The sequence below is a fragment of the Staurois parvus genome, unplaced genomic scaffold, assembly GCF_062004578.1.
Source record: "Staurois parvus isolate SC_StPar_1 unplaced genomic scaffold, SC_StPar_1.0 ptg000358l, whole genome shotgun sequence".
In the NCBI taxonomy this organism is placed as follows: domain Eukaryota; kingdom Metazoa; phylum Chordata; class Amphibia; order Anura; family Ranidae; genus Staurois; species Staurois parvus.
The window spans coordinates 69,897-88,462 of NW_028318154.1; the positions used below are offsets into that span (position 1 = coordinate 69,897).

The 18,566-nt window shown below is 40.9% G+C and overlaps 1 protein-coding gene across 1 annotated transcript in view; it reads left to right on the forward strand.

Moving 5' to 3' along the window:
- Positions 1 to 393: 393 nt before the first annotated feature.
- Positions 394 to 18,566, forward strand: part of DTWD2 (DTW motif tRNA-uridine aminocarboxypropyltransferase 2) — a gene marked incomplete at its 5' end in the record, with an annotated part of 200,249 nt that continues 182,076 nt past the window's right edge. Inside the window, one exon of the mRNA XM_089684819.1 lies at positions 394 to 507. Coding sequence (XP_089540945.1) covers positions 394 to 507 — 114 coding nt within the window. The remainder of the gene's footprint in view (positions 508 to 18,566) is intronic.

The window sequence follows — 18,566 nt, forward strand, 5'->3', positions numbered from 1 at the left end:
TGTCTCAGTACTGATTATCCAAGGTTCTTTTTGTATGGGGGAAAAAGTGAGCAAATAATTAAACTGCAAATTTTTATTCCATAATGCTGATATACTCTATATAAAGCAACTTCCAAATTACACAAGCTTTATCAGGAAGGTGCTGTCTGCAGGGACTCGAGGGAATTCTGTACGCTTACTTAGTCAAAGTACTTCATTAGTTAATGCTGCGTATATGGAGCACATTTGAGTCCTAATCTCTGACTATGTACTTCTTTTGGACATCATTTTATCTATGCCAAGTGTCTTATATTTTACATTGCAGGTGCTGAAATTGGAGAACGTGCATCTGTGATAGTGTGATAATTTTTTTATTTTCATGATTATAGTGCTGTTTCTGTTTAATCCATTCATTTTGTTGTTTTTATTACCTCTAGCCGTCCTCAAAAGGTGTGCCTGTGTCCTTTCCTGCCAGCTCAACCCATTAACGTTTCCACATGTTTGTACATTGTTCAACATCCAGCCGAGGTGAGTGAGGGTATGGGAACCTGTCACACTGTTAAGTCTGATGTTCTGGGAAAAGACAGTGCAACCTCCTGCAGCTTTCTGCTCTGGCTAGATCACATGATTATTATTGGCTGTATTTTACCTATTACTGCTTTGGTGTTAAAATGATATAAAGTTATTTAAAAAGTTATTTTTCTTATGTTTAGGTGTATACGTTTTAGTAAATTCCCAGGATCTTTAAAGCTCCCTCCCCCCCCCCAGCTTATTGCTATATTAGATTAAACTATATAAACAAACTATGTTGGCTAAAAAAAACTGATCTAACAGCCCAAAATACTTGCCAAAAGCTGTGATTACCTGAAGGTCTAGGCCCCAAGTCTTCTATTTTGTACACTACAGAGAAGGAGGGTGTCTTCCTATTTGCTCTCCAGTAACAGGATCCTCTCAGGCTCCAGAAGACTGCATTATAAAGAGGTGACCAATTGGCAAAGACTGCAGGGATGGATAATCCCTGGAAGACCTGCATAAAGATTTTCTTTAACATTTAGGCTGCTGAACGGGTGGCAAGGGAGGTAGCAGGGAGTAAAATTATGTGTTCTGTATGTTCCCATTATGAGGGGGTTTTCTGTGGCCAAGATGGGCTTTTAAAGCATTGTTCACTAGAAGTAGACAAAATAGAAAAAACCCCAGGAAACCTCTAGCTGATTGTCTTTTGCGTGTGGTGTGGGTTCCTTCCTGACCCTAAAAGGGCAATCTGAAAATATCTCTGAATCAGCTGCAGTACTGTGTTTAAACATTTAACAGCATGTGTCCATGACAATCTGTTAAAATGGATAAAAGAAAATCAGAAGGAATTATAAACATATACATATATGAGAATTCTTTACCACACACCCCTGCACTCAGGCTAAACTAACTTTAGAAATACCGCATGAGAGTATACAACAAAGCAGTACATCCATTTACTCACTGAATGTAGGAATACCTAATGTACCTAGGCACTTTGTGAGTAGAAATTTCTATGTCTGATGCATGGTTCCAGGCAGTCTGCATCCATGAGAGGCCTTCTTCTACTTGTGCAAAGGAGAACAGCCTCTCTTCTCACCAGCTTCCAAACCATGTGTCTATCTTTATGTCCTTGTTTCCCTCTCTTACCAGTGCATTCAAGTCTAGTTCAGGTCAGCCTTGGAGTAAAAACCTTCAGTAAAATAGCAAGACCTTTAGAAACTCCTTTAGCATTTAAAATGTTGGTTCACTTTTCAGATCCAGATTTAACAATGTCCTTAGGCTTTAAAAATGTAAGTTCACTTTTTTGACAATGTAGGCTGTGCAGTGCCAACAAGGCCATCAGTGCCCACTAAGTGTGCTTACACTTTAAACAGTGGGAGCTGTCTAAAGTTAACAGGACGTTGGTTACTCAATTATTACACAGCTAATCCTTAAAAAAAAAAAGTAAACTATTGATTTTTTTAAATATTTTGCTAACATGCAGGTACAGCCATTTAATGACCATGTTTATTCCTGTTCTAATTTCTTAATTTTCTGTATTACTTACATCCTCATACTACTTACACCCTCCCTGTGCTCTCCAGCTACTAGTTCTAAAGGTACTTTTCACTGATAGCAACTTGGAATGTAGTAGAGACTGCTTGGCTTCCATAACATAACTTTGTCTGGGAGTTGTTGGGGGGCAATAAGATATATTTGATATATTTGTTTTAGCAGGATTTAAAATATATGTTTGTGATTAAGTTTGATGAAATGACTTATCTGAGATACTTTTTAAACCGATGTATATGAGAATCATAGGATGTTCTCCTAGCTTAGAACACTTTAGCTTGAGCACTTAGTTTGCGTCTTTCAGGACAGATTTAACAGCTGCCTAGAGGATTTTGCAATTTAATCTTTTTCTTTGATAAGTGAAAGCTCACAGTAAATTGTTTTTATGGGAATGTATAAGGGTTGTTACAAGAAGTTTAATTAGCTACTGGATGCAAGACTGTCATTCCCATCATTGTCATAGTAGATCTGAACCCCATGAGTGTCTTGTCTTGTCACGCATTAGTTACTGGAAGTCACTGTCCTGATACAACCTTCTGCTTTTCTCTTGTATGCTGGTTTTCTTCTATCACCTGAGTAAAGAATGCCATTAAATTGAGATATGGTTTGGTTTGTGTGTAAACATGTAGCACAGTATTGCAGAGATAAAGCAGCATTGGCATTAAAAAAAAAGCATGCCAACTTACATCTCTGCATATAACATCTTTCCTAAACGCATCAAGGCAACAGCAGAGCTCCTGGGAGTTCTCTTTGGCTCAAAGATGGTTTTATAGAAAGCAGTCATATTGTCTTCTGCTAGATTGACACTCTGAGCCTGTGGGTATGTTGTGTCCATGTAGCACACCTGTAAATTTTCGCAGATGCAGTTCCTGGAGTCTGGTGACACCCTGGAAAGCCTGTGACACAGTGAAACAGACAGGTATAAATAACATGTAACTTTTTTTTTTTTTTTTTTAACAGTTGTGTTTATTGAATATGTACAGTGGTACAGCCAAATAGAGGTACACAAAACCTAGTCAAGCAGTCAGTATACGATAAGGTATACAGCATACATAAATGACCTAAAGCAGGAAAGTCCTACAAATAGTATCCCAGTGAGATTCTGTGTTTTATCCAAGCTACGACCCAAGCAAGCATGTCAAACAAGAACTCAATGTGGCCCAAAGGCCGGCACCCAGCTAGGGAAGGGGGGAGATGACGATGGTGAGGGGAATAATGCATATAAATGGTAGATGATAAAAATAAAAGTGGGGGAGGAGAGGAGGAAGGAGGAGAGAGAAAGAAGAGGGCATGGGAGGAGGATAGGCAGGACAGGTAGGAACACAGTGCTCAGGTACTACAAAAATCTTCAGAAAAATAACTGGAGACACCACAACCTAAACTGCAAGACCCAGTGCCTCCACCCACCCAGCTCAGACTTTATCAAATTTTGCTGGACAGTTTCAGCACGCTTAATTGCTGCCTTCCAGCTAGAAACCGTGGGTGAGGTCGGCAATTTCCATCTCAACAAAATTTCTCTTCTAGCGTAATAGGTTGAGAAGAAAACAAACAGCTTATTATGCTTAGTGCTTCCACAAGATCAGTACATCCCAACAGCAGTATCAGCAAGTCCATAGGAACAGAAAGGTTACTAACTGCTTTGATAGTGTCCAATACTCCAGTCCAAAGGAGACGCAGCCCCGAACAGGACCAAATCTAGTGGTCAAATGTGCCCTCAGCCAAATCACAGTGGGGGGCATGCCATTGTTCTGTCAGGATAAATTGTAGCCAGTCGCTGAAGAGTAAAGTATACTCTATGGATAAATTTCAACTGTATAAACTTATATATCTGTAATTGTATAGCTCTGGCAGAGATCATGGTAGGGATATATTGCAAAAGTCAGTCCTCCCAGTAATCTTCCGTCAGGGACGGATGGTCAGTGTGCCACTTACTATAGAGTGACTCCATTCTAGAGCTGGTCAGAGGGGATCGTAAGGAGTGGATAGAGGACAAAGGTTCAGGCATGTCTTCCTCTATCAACAAACTTTTCAAGGGGTCAGTTTGTAAAGGCAGGGAAGTTGGAAATTCAGCAGCAATCTCGTGGTGCAATTGTAGAAACTGGAAAAACATCCAGTTAGGCAGGCCATAGGCATGTTTGAGCTTGTTGAAGGAGAGGAAAACACCTCGAGGCATGATATGTCACAGTATCTGACAGTCATACTGAGTCCATGTAGCAGGATCTGGCACCGTGAGCAGGTGAGGAAATGTAGGGTCCCAAAGTGGGGTGTAAGGGGAATAAGTGGTATTTATACCATATTGATACTGCTGCCATACTGTCAGTGTCGTCTTCATAGTGGTAGTAATGGCCAGGTTAGACTTTGGGCCCCTATACACAAGGTTACTGAGCCCCACATAATAACCCAGTATAGCTGCCTCCAGGATCACCGTCGCATTGTCCCTAGGCTGGGAAAACCACCAGCGCACCATAACAAAGATAGTTGCCCAGTACTACAGTTAGAGCTTAGGCAACGCCAGGCCACCACGATTGATTGGTAGATGTAAGTAGATTGTGAGAGTCTAGGCATTCCTCCAGCCCAGATAAACGAAGAGACAATACCATTCATATGACCGAAATAGGATTGTGCAACCAGTATAGGTGTTCGGCAAAAAACAAATAGAGGTAAAAAAATAATTTTAAAAAGATTTACTCGCTCAATAGTGCTAATAGGTAGAGAAGACCAGACACTACATTTAGTCTGAAGATGCTGCAAAAGGGAGAGGAGATTATTGGCAACATACTTGGTTAGATCACGGCGAACTACCACACCTAAATATTTAAATTTGTAGACAGATTTTATAGGGGCAAAAGGAATGAGAGGTATGGTACCCAATGCAAGAGGGAATAGTATTGATGTCTCCCAGTTTATGCGCACTCTAGTATAGAGACCGAATGTCAAGCACCGCTCTAAGAGACAGATCGCAGTCCTCCAGGTATAAAAGAGTGTCATCTGCGTACATGGAAGCTTGGTCCTCCCAGTCACCCACAGGCAGCTCTCGGAGGAACAGATCAGACAGGCCAAGGGCTCGATCGCCAGGGCAGAAAGAGCTGCAAAAGAGGACTGCCCCTTCGAGTACCTCTGTGGAGAGCAATATGGTGATTTGTTGAGGCAATTGACCCATGAGATGAAATTGGGGCCAAATCCGGAATGCCAAAGAGCCTCCCACAGGTATTCCCATACGAGTTGAAGGCTTTTTTGGCACCAAGGGATAGCACGGCACATGGACTTTCTCTGGCACTGGCAACAGAGATGTAGGTGAACATCCTGCGTATATGTTAATGTCAGTGCCTTTAAACGGCATGAAGCCTGTCTGATCGTTTAGCACTAACTTAGAAATAACTAAACACAGTCTCCCAGAGAACACTTTTTAGCAAAGATTTTCGTGTCTGCATTTAGCAGGGGGATTGGACGGTAAGAAGAGCACTGTGTTGCATCCTTTCCAGGCTTTAAAATCATTACTGTCACTGCCTCAGCATGGAGGGGGGTAAATTCTCTGTCTCCTGTAGGGTATTGAAAAGGTGGTGGAGACGGGGAGCCAGCTGATCAATGCAGATTTTATAAAACTCAACTGGGTAGCCACCAGGGCCCAGTGTTTTAAAAGATTGGAGAGCACCAATTGCCTGCTAGACCTCATCCAAAGTAATAGGGTCCTCCAACTTTTCCCCCTGGGCTCGAGAAAAAAATGGCACATCAACAAGATCTAGGTACTGGGACAACTCCTGTGAGGTATAGGTTACTTTGGAGGAATATAAGGTTTCTTAGTATTCAGCAAAACGGTAGTTAATCAGGGCTGGGTCAAGGATCGTAGACCCATCCGCAGCCTGAATGAGGACAACTTTAGCCAAAGAAATCTGTTTCCTAGCCAACCAAGCCAGTACGTGCTCAGATTTGTCCCCCCTGTTCAAAAATGCTTTGCTTCTGATGGAGCAATGCCTTCCTAGTTGCCTCCATATGCAAAAGAAGGGATTCCCTAACGGCTAGCTTCAAGTTTTGATGATTAACGGAGTCAGGACTGAACACATACTGTATCTGGATTCAGATTCTCGTACTTGTCTGTCTAACATGCAACTGTAATGATAGGTGTCTGCATGCTGAAAATAAGAAAAATGGTTAATGAAAACAATGCAACAAGTTCAATAATTATAAGTAGAATGACAGTGTTGCCATTAGAGCATCAGCAAATTAAATAAAGTACCATACAAAAGTTTTCAGCAGTTGTGAAAAAATGCTGTAAATTAAGAATGCTTTCAGAAATAGAAGTGTTATTGGTTTATTTTTTTTTAATTCACAAAATAGTACATGAACAAAAGAGAAATCCAAATCAAATCAGTGTTTGGTGTGACCACCCTTTGCCTTCAAAACAGCATCAATTCTTCGGCAGGTAGGTTGTTCCAAACATCTTGGAGAACTAATCACAGATCTTATGTGAATGTAGGCTACCTCAAATCCTTCTGTTTCTTCATATAATCCCCAAAAGACCTGATGATGTTGAAATCAGGGCTCTTTGGGGGGCCAAACCATCACTTCCCGGACTCCTTGTTCTTCTTTACACTAAAGATAGTTTTTAATGACGTTGGCTGCATGTTTGAGGTCATTGTCCTGCTGCTGAATGAATTTGGGGCCATTCACACACCTCCTTGATAATATGGCATTATGGATAAGTATCTACCTTTTTCTTTCAGCATTGAGTACACCATTGATCCTACTGAGTCTCCAACTCCATTTGTAGAAATGCAGCCCAAAACTTGTAAGGAACCTCCACCATGCTTCACTGTTGCCTGCAGACACTTATCATTGTACTGCTCTCCAGCCCTTCATGAACAAACTGCCTCCTGCTACAGCCAAATAGTACAAATTTTGATTCTTCAGTCCAGAACACCTGCTGCCATTTTTCTGCACGCCAATCCATATGTTTTTGTACATAGTTAAGTTGCTTAGCCTTATTTTCACATCCTATGCACAAAAACATAGAAACTGGTGTGCAGAAAAAAAAATCACACCTGCCTAAAACATTTGCACAGTACTGCATATCAGTTTACTTTCACTGATCTATCTAAGTTATCTGCCCCAACAACAAACCCCAAGCGTGTCCATTGGTGAGCTTATGAGCCTGCATTGGGGTCCCTGACAACTGTGCAGTAACATTTTCTGTTTCACAGTAACAAAGTAGCTACTACACACTGAAAGAAATAACAGCTGTGTGAGTCCCAATGATACATCTAGAGAAAGTCTCTTTCCCAGACAGTTTTCGTTATCCAGCAGAACATATTCCAAAGCAATTGTCTGTATGTAGCTGAACAGTCTTTCCTTGAGTATGTAACACAGTTCATCCCACTATCTTCTGATGAAATGAACATGTAGCTGAAGATATAGCAGTACTGTATGGTGGCAGAGTCATGTAAGAAATCGGGGAGACATGATGAAGTCATGTGGTAGCATGATGCAACGCGTCGATACGCAGCGTCCAGTGATGCACTTCCGGTTGGATGCCATATTGGCACACTATACAGACCCATGCAGTACACCCATAGCATGAGGTTTAAAAGTTTTTTTTTTTTTTTTAAAGGAGAAAATGTGAGTGGGCTAATTGACATCTTGTTTCTATATATTGGCTGAATAAACATTATTGCACTATGGAGGATGTTTCTGCTTGTGTCTTACTAACATAGTCCTGATGGAAATGTGACCTGAGAGTGGTATTGAGGAAAGGAGCTTATGCGGCATCTCCACCTGGATGAGATTATTCTCCTAAGGATCATGGTGTGATCCTAAAAGGTGAGTTGGCCCTTGTGGTCACGGTTTGGAGGAGAGGGGGCATTTCTGCCATTTGGAGGATTTTTTTCACCAGAGTGAAGATCACCTGATCACGTGCATGTTTTATGTGTTAAAAGACCACAGTTATATGATATTGGACATTATTTGAGCATTTTTTTGTCATTTGTGATTCACATATGTGTATAAGTGTGGTTGTTTCTTTTTTTGCAGAGTTTCTGTTTGCTATTTGTGATTTATATATTAGTTGGCACTATACACTGATGTATTGTTTTTTCCCTTTAATATTAGGGGTCACATATTAATCACTTCAAGTTCCACATAGGGACAGAGGGAGGTTTGATTTTTTCCAATAGGAAAAAGGGATTCACTATATTTTAAACAGGTTATCCTCTGTACTTCACCTAATTTCCACTTGATTGGATCCGATAGGATCAGAGCACTGTGTGTATTTATTACACTTTATTATTACACTGTATTTATCTCATGTATAGCATTTATGTGTGGTAGTAGTACTATTGTCACACTCTAGTATTATTGTACACTCGTATATTTAATAGGATTAGCGCTTCACCGTTTATTCACTTAACATACGCTGATTGTACAATCTGATTTAGATTAGCAAAACTATGTAATACGAGTAGAAACCTAAAAAATGAATTGCATTTTTATCAAATCAGGGAGGTTCTTGTACTACATAACTGATAGTAGATCTAAAATATAATCATATTGCATAGAATATGGTCCCCTTTAGGATCTAAACACGTTACAATCTGTGCATTCTTCTTTAGATCTACCAACAAGTATGCACTGTAAGGGCCTGCCTGATTGGATACAAATTGATTGGATAGCTTAGGCCGATCCTCATATTACATAGTTTTGGTAGATCTAAGGCAAACAAACAGCACAGGGAAAATAACTACACTAACAACTAGTTAAATCAACAGAAACATTTGAAAGTGAAGCTTTTAGGCATGGTTTTACATGGAAAGAGCAGGTGTATGTTTGGCTGGCAGGTGGCTTTTGGCCCATAAAAGGAAGTTACTCTGTCTTGTCAGGTCTCCTTCCACACTAGGATAGTTGTGCTACAACAGGTAGCAGCATATGTACTGACATTTATTTATTTTATTTATTACAGGTACTTATATAGCGCCATCAATTTACACAGCACTTTACATACAGTTGTGTTCAAAATAATAGTGTGTTGAAAAAAGTGAATAAAGCTGAAAATCCTTCTAATAGCTTTTATTTCCATACACACAAATGCATTGGAAACACTACACATTCTATTCCAAATCAAAACATGAAGAAAAATATATCAAATTTGTGTTGTTCCTCTAAAAAAATTGAAGAAAAGTGAATATTAGACTGTTCAAAAAAAATAGCAGTGTTTGTATTCTTCTTTACAAACTCAAACATTCACTATATAAACTGAAAAATGTTTGAAGATTTTGCTTTCCTTTGAATCACTTAATTAATATTTAGTTGTATAAGCACTGTTTCTGAGAACTGCTGTACATCTGTGTTGCATGGAGTCAATCAACTTCTGGCACCTGTGAACAGGTATTCCAGCCCAGGATGATTGGACTACATTCCACAGTTCTTCTCTATTCCTTGGTTTTGCCTCAGAAACTGCATTTTTGATGTCACCCCACAAGTTTTCTATTGGATTAAGATCTGGGGATTGGGCTGGCCACTCCATAACGTCAATCTTGTTGGTCTGGAACCAAGATGTTGTATGTTTACTGGTGTGTTTGGGGTCGTTGTCTTGTTGGAACACCCATTTCAAGGGCATTTACTCCGGCCACTAGACCCAAAAAGAACAATCTTACTTTCATCAGTTCACAAAATGTTGCGCCATTTCTCTTTAGGCCAGTCAATGTGCTCTTTGGCAAATTGTAACCTCTTCAGCACGTCTTTTTTTCAACAGTGAGACTTTGCGGGGGCTTCTTGCAGATAGCTTGTGTTAAGGACTGACCGGTGGTAGCCTCTACCGCTCCACAGACCGGGATTCCCCAGGGTGCGGAATCTAAGCCTCGACCTGCTTGTTCACCAGATCCCCTGATGGTGGGGATGGCCTTGGAGCAGGCCGAAACCAGGTCGTGGCCCCTGGGTGCAACCAGCTGTGGTAGAAGCATTTGCCGGTGGTACGTAGCAAGTGAGAGCCTGATGTGAGGAGCCGGAGTGAGCGAAGTCAGACAGGCCAGGTCGGTAACGGTGGAGGCAGGACGGTACAAGCGGCAGGCAGAAGGATAAACGGGTCACAGGCCAGGTTCGGTAACAGGAGATCAAACGTACAGGATTAGACAGGAGAATGGTCAGACAAGCCAGGGATCAGAGCAGGAGATAGTCAACGAATCAGGGTCGGCAACAAGGCAATCTCTCAGGAACACAGGATACAGGAAAAGACCATATGGTAATTTGAGCACAGCCAGAGCCTGTTTAAATAGGGCGCCCTGCGCTCTCATTGGTGCCAGGCGCGCATCCGCGATTGCGAGTGCACATGCACGACCGCCGTTGCGGGCACCCAGTTCCTAGTGCCCGCACGCTATTGCGCCCCGGCATACTGCGCATGCGCAGACCCACGCACCGCGGTAAAGCCTGGGGTCCCTGACTGCTTGGCTTCACATAGGCATCTTCTAATTGTAACAGTACTCACAGGTAACTTTAGACCTTCTTTGATCTTCCTGGAGCTGATTGTTGGCTGAGTCCTTGCCATTTTGGCTATTCTTTTATCCATTCGAATGGTAGTTTTTCGCTTTCTTCCATGTCTTTCAGGTTTTGGTTGCCATTTTAAAGCATTTGCGATCATTTTAGCTGAGCAGCCTATCATTTTCTGCACTTCTTTATATGTTTTCCCCTCTCCAATCAACTTTTTAATCAAGGTATGCTGTTCTTCTGAACAATGTCTGGAACGACCCATTTTCCTCAGAATTTCAGAGAGAAATGCACTGTAACCAGCATGTACAACATTTGCTGCCTTCCTTCCTTAAATAAGGGCAATAATTGCCACCTGTTTTTCAAAGAATGAATGACCTCACTAATAGAACTCCACACTGCTATAATTTTGAACATGCCGCTTTCAATTAGTAATTCAATTACACAGAATCAGCAGCATGCATGTCATGACTGTTGGGTCTGTTGGATTTCTATTACTCTACTACATCTGCCAGCAAATTTTTTGCCATGTAGAAATATAATTTCTACCAAAAACAGTGATTGATCAGGTTAGTGATGTCTGACTGCTATTATTTTGAACACAACTGTATATGTGTATTGTACATTCACATCAGTCCCTATCCCTCAAGGGGCGTACAGTCTAAAGTCCCTAACTTACATTCATATACATACTAGGGCAATTTAGACAAATCCAATTAACTTACCAGCATGTCTTTGCAGTGTGGGAGGAAACCAGAGTACCCGAAGGAAACCCACGCAGGCACAGGGAGAACATGCAAACTCCAAGTAGGTGGTGTCATGGTTGGCATTCAAACCAACGACCCTATTACTGCCAGGCGGAAGTGATACCCATTTAGCCACAATGTGTAGCTGTGTCCAGGCCAGAAGGACAGGCAACCTGACAAGGCAAATGCCTGAGAGTGGTGAAAGTCTGTGTTGAAGCTACAACAAACTTGTCTAAATAGCCGGAGGCTGAAAGGTTACAGGCAGTACAGGGAAAGATGGTGAATCTCATTGGACAAACATGCCAAGAGGCTGTTCTTTCCCTTTTATCTGGTGTGATGCTGAACCCCTGCATGAAAAGCCTGATGTAAAGCAACTACCTGTCAATTAAAGTGGGCACATAGGCTCTGAGGCTACATTTGCATGGCTGTTTCTCTGTATTTTGTGCAGGAATGCCCCACAGTCATTACACTGCATTGTGCTGTTGACTGGAAAATGAATGACAAGAATTTGGAGCAGCGGATTAACATCAAGTTTTATGTGAAAACTGGAAAAAATGAGAATGAAACTTTAGCTCTCTTACAACAGGCTGATGGTGAATATTCTATGAAGAAATCAAGTGTTTTTGCACAGGTGGTTTAAGGAGGGGTGAGAACTCCCTGTCAATTAAAGTGAGCACATAGGCTCTGAGTCTACATTTGCATGGGCAATTTGGCCTGGTGCAAATGTCAGTGGCCGTAATCTGCTGATTCCTGCAGCTGTTTTTGCCACCTGTCAGTGACTAGCTGTAGCTGTCAAGCCCGTACACTTTATTGACAGGCCCGTGGCGGCCGCAATTATTCGTGACTGTTTGCAAAGCTAGAGGATACCTGTGGTGATCACTGCTGGACAAATTCCTGCCGCTGTCATCAGGCCAAATCACCCTTTCAAATGTTCCTTAATCTGCAAAGCGAGTGTGCTTAATCTTTGAAAGCTCTACCCTTGACACTGAACCCTCGCTAAGTCCAGGTTCACACCTTTGCAGGTTGTGTTTCTGCATTGCGTTTGCGTTGTGTTTTTGCACTTGTGTTTTTGATGCTTTTTTTAAATTGTTATTTAACATATCAAAAATGTGGCACAAACGCATAAAAAATTAATCATAAATGCTATACATGCTTTTCTGCAGCATGTCTATAGAACCAAAAACGCAACGGTTTGCATTCAAAAAAGTCCCTGACCCTTTCCAAAAAATGCACTGGGTAAAAACACGGAGATGTCAACCTGTCTCATAGGAAATCATGTTAAATGGACTGTACTGTGTTTCTGCAAAATGCTGTAGAAAATGCTTAGGTGTGAACCTAGGGTAAATAAATTTATATTGTATAATGTGACAGTGCGGGACCCTGCCCTTGTGAAAATGGAAGTAGAAGTGATAGAGTGTTCTCACTTATGCTGAGTGTGGGCCTCTGGAATACTGATTTAGTGCAGAGTAACCTGTTCTATGGGTTTTCTCTGGGTTATGGTATTCCCAGAATTTGGTATTTCTGGAAGTTGGAGACTTCAAAGAGTTTAGGAGTATAATGACAGGCTTCGGCATAGCTCAGTGCTTCCATTAGGAGACAGGTGTGCTCTACTCGAGACTGTACTCCATGCTGGAGACTGAATATTCCTTGTCCACAGGGCTGAGAAAGCGAAGGTGCGTAATGAGTCCGGAGGACTGAGAGAGCCGAGATGACTAGGCGATTCCAGAGGACTGAAGGAATTTAGAGATCTCAGGGGACTGGGAGAGCCTGGAGAACTGAGAGAGCCAGGAGAGCTGGATGAACTGAGAAAGGAACACAGAGGTACTATGTAAGATGGCCTGAGGGAAACGCCAATGTGAAGCCTAAGCAGTGGTGCTGCTTAAGAGAACCAGGTGGCTTAGTATTATTTTTACTGTGCCTGTTTTCATGGTGATAATCCCTACGTTGGGCAACTACTTTTCTGTTGAATTTTGATTTAATTTAATAAAAGTGGACCGACAAACTAAAACACAGTTTGAACTGTCAGTCTGTATTCTGTGCTTCAGGCAGTCTGCGCTGCCTTGTTCAGGTGCTGCTTGAGTGATGTGTTGTCACAGGGAATCACTTGCTCCTGTACCTCTGCCATTCAGCAAACGTTTTGTATTTTTTGTGATGAACAAAAGATGTTCTCTCATTTAATGTGGTGGTGATCATGACTCCCCTTATCCATCTGTCTTATCCAAAAAACACCTTTTATTTTCTAAAACAAATACAAGATGGTCCCTTTTCAGGCCCTGTTTCTCATGGGTGTAAACTGCACCATTACAAAAAATTTACAATAGAATATGGATGAAACGTGATCAATTTACATCAGATTGCACATCAACCTTCCCTTCAGTCCATTTTTCTTTATACATCTGTTATCTTCATTTGTGTCCATTTTTCTTTACAGTCCCATACAATATCTATATTTATATATTGAACACATCCTTTCACAGCTTCTGCTCCTCCATCGTGTCACTGTATTGTATGCAGGAATGCCCCACAGTTATGGCCTTTCCTGAAGGAGGTAGTGTTTCACAAGAGACTTCTCTTTTCATATTGCCACCTTTCCACACTTTACCTGCCTACAAGATTGATGCTTTTTGTACATGTCCCTGTCTGTCTTCCACATCAATAGGATCTGCCCTTGAATGTCACTTTCTGTTTCATAAACTCACTTTTACGGAACTGTTGTATACAGATCACAATTGTTTACATCATACATTAGTAGACCTGCATAACAATGGAAAAGTACACACATCTCTTCCATTTATAATCCTAGTCCTAAATGTACATGTATCTATACTGCTGATCATTGGAATATATCTGTATTCTCAGTATAATGCATTACTTTCTGTTTTCAATTCACAAAAAGATGGTGAAAAATGGACAGTTGGATAATTCATGTGAAAGGGGGCATAGAACATGTAAACTCCAATACCAAAGCTTTGATCTGTAACAAATAATGTAACTGCTTTATTTTAGTATATGCTTTCTGCTGCAATTGTTCGTAAAAAAAAAAGTGCTTTTTATTACTTAAAATAATCTACAGATTGCTTTAATCTGCAAAGAACTCTTCAGCAAAGTACAATTCTGTACAGTCAGACTTGTGACTCAATCACCTCTACCAGAAAGCACAGTCAGGTCCTTGGCCTGTAAGCATTGCTAGGGTAAGAGCATATTCCCAGCTTGTGAATTGGGCAGTAAAGTAGGTAAGAGCCTCCTGTCAGCCCTCTTTAAGTCAGCACATGGGCACATCGAATTTGAATTCAGGCACTTCACCTCCCAGTCTGTAAAGAGGATTACCGAAAGCTAGTATCGAGTTTAGATACTAGTTGCATACAAAACTGAACTGCATTAATTGGTGCTTTTTAACTCTCTCTGGAGTTCTGCATTAACTTAAGCCTGCTGGTACACACGATGTAATGTATTGTAATGTATTCTTTTGTTTCTGAGCATGTGTTGTCTTGGTCACTAGAGTTTTTATGGATGAATACTGTGATGATTAAACGAAAATGATTACTTCTGTTATTGTATGAGAAACATTTTTGTGATTGTCTCTTCGGATAATTTTGCATGAACTGTTGTGATTGGCTCTACAGTCAACTCTGGCTCATACAGTTTCCATTTTTGTTTCAAGCTAACTTGAGGATGGATAGAACTCCTGCCAGGTTCTTACTGAGATCTGTGATCCCATCGGAAAAAAATTCTCTAATTTTCTGTCACGATAAGAAGTGAAGTGGGAAAACAAATTTTAGCAAAACCATTTTTAAGAGAAAGGACTGGATTAGAACTCCTTTCAGGTTATAAATTCTGTGAATCATTCCCAGTGCATTATTAAAATTTATAGCAGCCCAGAGTTCATGTATAACTGCATATTTCATAGCTTCTTATCCTCATTGCTTAGGAGCTCTCTGCATAGATTTCTGTGTAAGGCATGTCTACAAATAAAAGGGTATTGCTGAAGTGGTGACCAAACAGTGGGCATTTTGTTATCTTCATTCTGTATGACAAGTCAATGATGATTGCTAACCACACCATGGTCTTATTTTGGTGTGATTTGCATTTGGTACTGTGTTAATTTGCACACATTATGTGGAGGGGTTATAGAATGAACAGAAGAACGTAGAGTGGGCTTTTTCTTTGCCCACATAGGGTAAAGGGATACTGTCCACTTTAATTCTGTTTTCCTTGCATATACACTATATTGCCAAAAGCATTGGGACATCCCTCCAAATCATTGGATTCAGGTGTTCCAATCACCTCCATGGCTAGAGGTGTATAAAATCAAGCAGCTAGGAATGCAGACTGCTTCTAAAAACATTTGTGAAATAATGGGTCAATCCAAGGAGCTCAGTGAATTCAAGCGTGGTGCCGTGATAGATTGCCACCAGTGCAAGTCCATCTGTGAAATTTCCTTGCTACTAAATATTACACGTTCTACTGTTAGTGGTATTATAACAAAGTGGAAGCAACTGGGAACAACAGCAACTCAGCCACGTAAGATGACAGAGCAGGGCCAGCGCATGCTGAGCGCACAGTCCGCAGAAGTCGCCAACTGTCTGCAGAGTTAACAGCTAAAGAAATTCAAACTGAATGCAGCCTTCAGATTAGCACAACAGTCAGTAGTGAGCTTCATAGAATGGGTTTCTATGGCCGAGTAGCTGCATCCAATCCTTACATCACCAAGTACAATGCAAAGCTTCGGATGCAGTGGTATAAAGCACGCCACCACTGGACTCTAGAACAAAGGAGAGGTTTTCTCTGGAGTGACAAAGCACGCTTCTCTGTCTGGAAATCCAATAAATGTGTCTGGGTTCAGCAGTTGTCAGGAGAACAGTACTTGCCTGACTGCATTGTGCCAAGTGTAAACTTTGGTGGAGGGGGGATTATGGTGTGGGGTTGATTTTCAGGGGTTGAGCTTGGCCCCTTAATTCCAGTGAAGGGAACTCTTAAGGCGTCAGCATACCAAGACATTTTCGACAATTTCATGCTCCCAAATTTGTGGGAACAGTTTGGGGATTGCTTCTTTCTATTCCAACATGACTGCGCACCAGTGCACAAAGCAATGTCTATAAAGACGTGGATGAGCGAATTTGGGGTGGAGGAACTTGACTGGCCTGCACAGAGTCCTGACCTCAACCTGATAGTACACCTTTGGGATGACTGCTAGCCAGACCTTCTCGACATCAATGCCTGACCTCACAAATTCACTAACGGAAGAATAGTCAAACATTCCCATAGACACACTCCTAAACCTTGTAGACAGCCTTCCCAGAAGAGTTGAAGCTGTTATACCTGCAAAGGGTGAGCCAACTCAATATTGAACGCTACAGACTAAAACTGCGATGCCTTTAAAGTTCATGTGTGTGTAAAGGCAGGCATCCCAGTACTTTTGGCAATATAGTGTACTAATCTTCCCATCTGTCTTTTTTGGTCACTGGGAACAAGATAATCACCTGGTGCTTCTGTTTATTTTCCCTCTTGTGCTTGGCTCACTACCCACAATGCAGTGCTGGGTGCTTGAATACCAATCTAAAGCCAGCAGCTCTGAAATAAGGGCACAGGGAGACCATCCTTAGCCTTGAATTGTGCTCTGATCATATGGACTTTAATTTTATACAGGAATTCTTCTTCTTGCACCCACAGGTTAACTGATTGTTGGGGGACCAAAGGGAATTTAAGAATAACCAGCACATGGACCTGACATTTAAACAAACATTTTACTTTGATGTTCAAGCACAAAGTTCGTTCACTTAAAAGCACACCTGTCCACAGACTATGGACAGTATTTTTATTTTCTTATCTATCGGTGCACAAGCTTTAAAACAAGCCATCCCTGAACTCCCTATCTGCTTGTACTGTTAAAGAGAAACTTCAACCTCAAATAAAAATGGCAGTCTTTTTTTGTCTTACCCTTGGTGCACTTTTATGTTGTAATAATATACTTACAGGCCTCCCAGTGGCCAGATCTTGCACCTGCACAGACAGAGATTTGGTGCCACGTTAATTTACATATTGTTCTATAAACTGTAGAAAGTAATACTTTCTGGGACACTGATATCACATATTCCAGAAGGCATTACATTTCAACATTTATATAGAAATATGTATACAGACATGGAAAGTGCAAAGTAATGACTCCTCATACATGTGATATTGGTATCTCAGGAGGTAGCAGGAGGAAAGCGAAATGTCATTCTCTTTGCATGGAGGCAGCCAGTGGGCCAAACAAAAGGTTAATAAAAAATGTTAAAACGTGGTCAGCTTTTTAAAAAAAGAAGGGGCAAAGATCCTCATAGATCACAACAAAGACCCTAAGGCTGCATTCACACTTGAGCATTTTGTAGCTTGAAGCTTGGTGCCCGTTCGTGCAATCAGGTGTTTACAGGCACCATAGAGAACAAGTGATTTTTTAAGTTTCAACTTTTTTGGAACTTCAAGCTACAAATCGCTCAAGTGTGAATGCAGCCTAAAGGAAGCTATTTATGCATTAGAGAGAAATTGATTATACGGGGACCCCGGAAGATAATTATTACCAAAGCGAAGCCATACAAAAGACAAGCGACAATGGTTATATAATAAAATAAAAAACAAATCATTCAGGTAAAGGGCTCGGTGTTTTCTCATTTGTAAAGCTGTAAAATTAAAAAAAGCTAACTTTTTTTTTAATTAAAACAATAATTATAGTTAAAAACTGAGAATAGATTCATGAGTCTCATTTCACTTCAAATGTTTGCTAATATACAAAAACTATTTAAAGGAGAAATCAAGTCAGATATATAGGGCATAAATGTATGCAGTTCTGTAGAGGAAGAGTTTCAGGACATGGAGTCGGTACAGGATTCACTGCTTGAAGGCTGCCAGGTTCTATGGGATATGTAGTCCTTGGAAATGAACTAATTGAGCAGCCACCAGCACAAGGGGAACTTCACATTCAATGTATAGTCTCCTGTGCTGAGTTTAGTGAAACCTAAAGCGGTAATAAACCCAAGGACAAAAATGTATTATTTTGCAGCTTACCAATACTTAGATGTGCTGGCTGCGTTAATTTCATTTTTAGGCTTTTTTCCTTTTTTTTCACCTGGTAATCCAGCTAATAAGTCTGTTATTTTTCAGCTTCCTTTAACAGACCAAGCTGCGCTGCAAAAGTGGAAGTTAGAGGGTTGAGACAAACTATTTCACTTCGCTTTAAACCTTTTTTTTTTAAATTTTTATATATACTTATTTTTTTTACTGAACATTTTATGCTATTAGACGGGATGAAAACATGGGTAGTGACCC